The 7,303-nt window shown below is 37.6% G+C and overlaps 1 protein-coding gene across 1 annotated transcript in view; it reads right to left on the bottom strand.

The window, feature by feature from the left end:
* LOC106515894 (uncharacterized) overlaps positions 1–1,254 on the bottom strand; it is a 23,837-nt gene extending 22,583 nt beyond the window's left edge. The window contains exon 1 of the mRNA XM_014005948.1: positions 485–1,254. Coding sequence (XP_013861402.1) covers positions 485–1,217 — 733 coding nt within the window. The 5' untranslated portion in view covers positions 1,218–1,254. The remainder of the gene's footprint in view (positions 1–484) is intronic.
* Positions 1,255–7,303: the final 6,049 nt, after the last annotated feature.

The following is a 7,303-nucleotide window of genomic DNA, read 5'->3' as shown; positions in this document are numbered from 1 at the left end:
CGATATTATCGTTTATCGCAATAAATTTTGAGACAATTAATCGCCCAGCAAAATTTGTTATCGTGACAGGCCTAAATGTGACAAAATATGGAAAAGTTCAAGGGGTATGAATACTTTTGCAAACCACTGTACGCGACCGAAAACATTACCTCGCCCTTGGCGGAGGTAATAAAGATATCTATGCAGCACCAGGAGAAACTAAATTCAAATTTTCTTCACTCTTAAAGACTCCAAGCAAACAACAAAATGCATTTAACAGCTAAAAAGGTGGATTTTGCATATGTCCCCTTTAAAATAAAGCTTATTTGACACCATGACTGTATGGGGGGGCGGGGCCAAAAACTCAAAATCCACTGGTTCCAAAAACATGTTGGCTCCTGTAAAATTTTGTTTCCCAAAGAGACACCTTGAGTTTGTTTGGTGTAAATAAATCATTAGTTATATGTAAATCCTTCTTTATTTGTCAAATAAAACTAAAACTCACTTTTCTTTTTACCAACGCGAACAGGAGCCAGCTGGTGAGAGCTCCATGATAACTTGGGTTTAAATTGGTCTTTATCCCACTTTTCCAGTGGTTCTGACTCGTTCTGTTCTGTGAGCTCTCCACTTTGACCGTCGTCCTGTTCAGGTCCACCCTCAGCCTCGGCCGTAAGGACTTCAGCCGGCACGCGTCCCGCCAATGACTCTTCAGCATTTTTGATTTTTTCCTCTCCGTCACCTGCAGCAGGGCGTCCCTCACCGCACACATGTGTCACGCTTTCCTCCGAATTATTGCAGAAGAACTGATTACCATCATTAACATTAGAGGGCGTGGGCGGGATCAGGTTGATTTCAGGTGTCATCAGGAGAACTCCAGAACCAGGTGTGTTATCTGTGCCTTCATCACACAGCAGAAGATCCTCCTCTTCCTCTGCAGTGGTGTGGGTGGTTGTCAGTTGAGCCTGAGGCTGCACAGAGAGCCAAGACGGAGCCTCGAGTCGTTTCTGTTTCCAAGTTATTTCGGAGCTGGATGAGTGGGCCTCACTGCTCATCGGGGTCACGGGGTCCTCATCGGCCAGGCTGAAGCCGCCGTTAACCATCCCCAGATCCTCCGCCCTAATCCGGACCACATTCCTCTCACCAGATCCCCTCTTATCCCGGTCCAAGCCCTCGTTCATCTTCTCTTCTTGCTCCCGCGATGCTTCCTTCTCACCACACGAACATGAGCAGGAGAACATCCTGTCGGGAAGAACGCCTCGCCATCGAGTCCGCCGGATCCCCGACGCACTCGAGTCCCAAATCTTGCTCTTTTCAAAATTAGTCKAACAAATCTATTCGTGTTTAAACAAGAATGGACCACAATCCACCGTGAAACACGGCCCTGCGATAGAAGCCGCTGTATCTGCACACAGTTAGCTGCATCATGTTGCTTAGCAAAAAAAAAAAAAACATTAATTCATGCTTTTCTGGTCAGCTGAACCCTTGAATCAGTGAGCTGGCTTTGATATGATAAGTAGTAGCACTGCAGCTGTACCTGAGAGATAGAGATCTAAAAACATTAGTTTATAATAACATGCAGCAGAGATCTGTAGTATTTGTTTTATCACCTAATGCTGAGCTGTAACAAGCAGAGGTGACAAGTAATGATGTACAAATACTTTAAGTAGAAAGTTTGGTTATTTATACTTTACTGCAGTAACAATTTTTCCTTACATTTAAAAAAATGCAAAAAGTATTTCTTTTCTCTTTCACTTTGGCTTTTTGTTCCATCTTGTCGTCGTTAAGAGAAAAAAACTACCCTGATTTGTGGCATTTCATGGATAGAGAGAATTTATTGTGGTTGCATGAGAGTTATAAATATTAGCAGCAATACAGAAAATTCACAGCTTGGTTTGATGCTTTAGTGTCACGGTTTGATATATTTTCAACACGAAAAAGAAAAATTTCCATGCCCTTATTAACTTGAAATTTATTGAAATTAATTATTAACATTTGATTAAAAAGTTGATAAAATAAATTTTAAAAATCTGTATTGTTTGAAACAAAGTGTGTATTGAACCTAAAGTACTGTATTGAGATGTTTTATACATGTACATGTATTGTTGCACCACTGACACCCTATTGTAGGGCTATTCAACTGCCGGCCTGCAGGCCACATCAGGCCTGCTGGTGACCAAAATCTGGTCTGCCAATTTTATAAATTAATCTCTTCACTCCCGGTTTTCTACTTTTATTTCTTTTTAGTTTTTTTTAGTTAGGCATAGACGTGTGGTTTCTACAGAAACGTCAGAATCTTGGCTAAAAGTTGGTAAAAACATTTCTATGAACGCCCAAGACACTTAAAACTACAAGCAGTTTAAAAATAAAGTGCTGTGACATCAAATTTTTGAAATACATATGAATGCATTTTTGAAAAGATGTCATTGACAAAATATTGCAAAAGAAATTTCGTGTTGCTGAGATAAACAGTTGTTGGGATATTTACCTGTGAAGTAACAGGAAGTGATGTCAAAGAGGAATGTCTGCATGTGAACAGAGCGTTGCTACAACAGCCAACAACCCAGACTGTAGAGAAGAATCTGATGTTTCTTAAGATTATTTTGAGTCACTATCAGAGAGATGAAGAAGATTCAGAGTTCAAATAATGTTTCAATAAACAAAAGACCAGAGAGTTTTTTTTTGTTAAAGAGTTCCCCTTTGATGTCACTTCCTGTTTCACTTTGGCTGAGTCAAGTTCAAAAGAAAATAGGCCAGTTAAGGGACAAAATGGGTAAAATTATATGTTTTATTCCAACATTCTTAAATACTGTATAAAGATTTTTTTCTTTGACTTTTTGTATTTGAAGAATATGCATGTCACAGGCACTTTAAGTTGTTTTAAAACCATTGCTTTTACACTTTTAGGTTTACCTTAATGAATGTGAATACTTTTGACACCTTAATAAAAGGGATTTTGTTTTCCTTGCACCTGTGTATGCATGTGTCTGTTAGCAAAAAGTCTTCTCCACCAAAAATCTGAAGAAAATTTGCAGAAAGTGATAGTTGGATTCACAGCCTTAAAAGCACAAAMATGGGTAAAAATACAGTCAGTTTGGCCAACAGTTAACTAATACTTGGTGTGGTAGTAGCTGAGGCTGATCTATAAGACATATTAGGAACATGTTTGATTATTATTCCTTCACAGAATCSTATAGGCCCTGAATTCAAGCGGGTGTTTAATTTCTGTGAGGGTCATCTGCAGGGGGGGCCTGTGAGAACACAGGCTGGCGGATGTTTTGGCTCACGCAACCCGTACGGCATCAGATGACATTTCCCTCATTCTGCAAGCACGGTCCTGTTCTCTGATAAATCATGCAGCTTCAGCTTCAAACCATTCCGCCGCACCCCCCATACCGAATGCATCAATGAAGATGATATCCATAAATAATATTTCTCACGCCCAGAAACTGGCAGCAATGTAATCAGAATATTTCCTCTGCTGGTATCTGCTTCTTACCTTAAAATCCCTCCTGAGTGAGAAAAGAAACTAGTTTCTTTTTGTCTTTTTTCTTTAACTGTGATATCAGTTTCTATCATTTCTAAACATTGTGATAAGATCACAGCAACTTTCACTTAAAAATCATTAAAAAGCAGAAAATAAGCAAGAAATATTTCTGAATTTAGAAGATTTAAGTTAAATCTGTACATTAGTTTGATGCTTTCAAATAAAGTTGTTGGTTTTTTTGCTTGCTGATATATTTTTGACTAAAGTTTTAATAATTTGAAGAATTTTCCCCTCATTAAATCAGTTTTTTCAGACACAAAAATAAGCACTACTTTCATGTCAAAGTTTAGCTTCTGCTTTTCTTTCTGTTTTGAGTTTTCTCCAGTTATGAATTCCTGAGTCATTGTTGCTGTGCATAAATTCAGCTGGAGGGCAGCCAGCTGTTGACAGGCTGAGGGAGACACCATGAAGYCTCCTGAAGGCTTCAGAGACCCACATGGGGGTTGATCCATTACAGGAGCTAATCTGAAGAGAACTTCCTGGCATCAGCTTTAATGACAAAATAATCTAAATAAAATATGTGGGTTAAGTTTAGTGACTTAGAAAGTATTTAGAAAGTATGGACCAAATATTGCAGGTTTTCACAATTATGCACTAAAACGTCAAAATTAGCACAGAAATAGTACTATATAACCTTTAAGACACAATTTAGATAGCTTTTTTGAAAATAAAAAGTTAATTTTGGGGTAAGTTACTCTTTAAAGACTTTTAAAAACTGAAATGGAACTAGAGAAAATACAGTGAGTGCTTAATACTGAAAAATGTTGCTGAAAGCTGCTGAAGAAGCTAAAAGTTTAATAAAACTGAGTTAAACTGGAACAGCTGATGTTTGCTGAAAGTAGGACAACAAAAGAGAAGAAAAATCAGAAAGATAGTGAAAAGATAAAAAAGTAGCTAAAATTAGCAAAAAGAAGCTAAAAGTAAACAAAACTTCAAAATTACTAGATGCGGAAATGAAATTAACATTTTCAAATGAGTAAAGACAAGATAAGTAATTTGTTTTGAAGTGGCTAAAAAGGCTGAAATTAGCCTAAAGTAACTGAAATCGCTGAAATTCGCACAAATGGTAAGAGCATGTTTGCTGAATTAAGCATGAAGCTGAAATTATATATAAAAAAAGCGAATTTGGCTGAAATAAACTCAAATTAGCTGAAATTAGCTAAAAACACAAAACAACTGAAATTAGCAGAGAAATGCTTAAATACGCACAAAAATTTAATTAGCATAAGAATTGTATAAAAGCTCAGAAAGATGGCTAAAACGCTATAAAAAGGACTAAAAATGAAGAAATTAGAAGCTGAAGTTATCTCAAAGAAGTGAAAAGAGCCAACAAAAAGTTCAGTAAAGATTTATAAACATTTTAAAAGGTTTTAAGGATGTTAAAGATGCCTCCATTCATTTTCAATAAGAAAAAGCTAAACATCTCAAAAAGTATAAATTGCTGAAGTACCAAAGGTCAGAGCTGAAATGTCCTGAAGGAGTTGAACATTTTGCTTTACAAACTGTTCAAATAACTCTAAAACACATGCCGAAAAATGTACAGAAGAAAAAAATAATATTAATGGTGATAAMCATTCACAATTAAAGGCCTTTTGGCTCCTGGATGGAATGCACATCAGCCTCAAACACGTTGTGTCAAGTTTTCATAGAAAGATTAGAGTGAAGATGACTTTAAGCTGCTACCAAACCAAATTTTAGCTCTTATCTGCAAACATGGCACAGAGTGTCAGTAATTATACYCTTTTAGTTGTGTTTTTGTGGGTTCTTGTGTTGTTGTCTGATCAGTTTCCTCSTGTGTCATCAGTTTAGTCTTCCTCAGTCATGCCCCGCCCACTCTCACCTGCGCCCTTTTTCATTCAGCTCAGCTGTTTGCCATCGTCTCTTCAGGTTCCTGTTTTCTCTGTGTCTTCCAGACTGAAGGTTCACCTCCATGTCAGCCTCTTTTTGTTTTTTAAAGTTTAGTTTCTTTTCATGGAAAAACCTGGATCCAAATCTSAGAACCGCGACAGTTGATCAGGTTTACTCATCTTGTGGTTTCTTCTGTCCACTGCTTCACCTCTCCCTACACCACATATTAATGATAGTGTGAGCCRTCTCATTGCGGTTATTGGTAATGAAATTTGATGATCAACACTTTGTGGAGCTCTGTACTGTAAAACGTGGTGGTTTATGAAATGAGCCGAATCAGTACGCTAAAATCAACAAAGGGAGGCAGCAGAGAGCAGATCCTCCAAGCCGACAGGACATTAAACAGACCCCACCACTTCTAAGAAGGACCTCCACTGGTATTTGCACGTCTGGATAAAGTTAAACCACACAAGCTATTTTTTTATCTTTCTTTTTTTATTTCTAGCCTGGGGAGCACAGCTTTCATGATATCTTGATCTGGTGTTTGCAAGTATATCAAGTTTTGTCATAATCCTCTGTGCATGTTGTTTGAATAAATGGAAGCAGTAGGGGAACAAAAAGATATATGTAAGATTAATGTTCCATCTACTTTACGGGGGTTGTGTTTAGAATTAGCCTAAAGCAAAGAATCTGGGACTGTATGAGTTCTGCGTGGTATWAACTGAGAAACGGTGTAAGTGACAGAGCGGACGAAGATGAATGCTTCACAGCTGCTTCAGCCCGGGGCAAAAAGGGTAGAAAAAAAATGTCTGAGCCCAACACGGAGATCCACCAGTCCACACATTCAGCCAGCTCTCTTCTCAGGACAGAAACTTAAAGCAATTCAAATTCATTCTCTTCACCTTAGGCTTTAATTCTTTATTATTTCAACATTGCATGCACACGGAAACAGAATCTTAGGAGACGCTAAACAATACACCGGTGTGGCTCTTCTGTTTTTGTGTGTAGAACCAAATCCAGGGGTGTCTAAACCTGGTCCTTTGGAGGGGCCACCTGTTTTAAATGAGTGGGTGATTAACGGGCTTCTATAGAACTTAAYGAGGTAATTCAGTCTTTGATTCATCTTGGAGCAGGGAAACAAAGTGCATCCTTTTTTTACTGTTTTTTTTCATGGCAGCGCTACAGCACCACACACAGGCCTGGCATGGTTACTACAGCCAGGGGTGGAGCTAGAGATTTTATTTTATTTATTTTGCAAAAGGTGGCATAGGCATGGCAGAGATGTTTTTTTGTTTTTGTTTTTTAGAGGGCASATACAAATAAMGAAAAGCACTCTGGGTTTTAAAATTCAAGATGGCCACCATAGTTAATTCCAGTGGATTAAATTCATTCATTTTTAACATTTAGCTGACATGTGATCATAGTTAGGGGTGTAAYGATCTATATCAATATATTGACTTGAATGGTTCATGATTCAGTTATATCGAGGCAAAATGAAAACATTGATCTAAATCGACATCATATGCTCGATGTGAATCGATATCATATGCCCATTTAACATGATCATTGTGTTAAATGGGCATATGATATTGCATGATATTGATTGCAGACGTGAATTGAATTGAATCGAATCGAAATCATATCGTGACAGACTTCGTGATATCGAGAAATATCCATTCGTCGTCTAAACATATCGATGTAAARTATTGTGATAAAGCTGGCGATTTACATGCCTAATCATAGCTAAGAATAGTAACTAAAAAATATGCTGAATGCTAGTCACAATTTATTATTCAGCCATGTTTAGTCATACAAAGCTGAAGATAAGTTTAAAAGGAGCTAAGTAAAGCTAAAAGATTTACAGCGGGTAAAATAAGTATTGAACACGTCACCATTTTTCTCAGTAAATATATTACTAGAGGTGCTAATGAC

This window comes from Austrofundulus limnaeus, unplaced genomic scaffold (genome assembly GCF_001266775.1).
Source record: "Austrofundulus limnaeus strain Quisiro unplaced genomic scaffold, Austrofundulus_limnaeus-1.0 Scaffold33, whole genome shotgun sequence".
Taxonomy (NCBI): Eukaryota; Metazoa; Chordata; class Actinopteri; order Cyprinodontiformes; family Rivulidae; genus Austrofundulus; species Austrofundulus limnaeus.
Note: the sequence above shows the minus strand (reverse complement) of the source record. Positions and strands in the feature narration are given on the sequence as shown.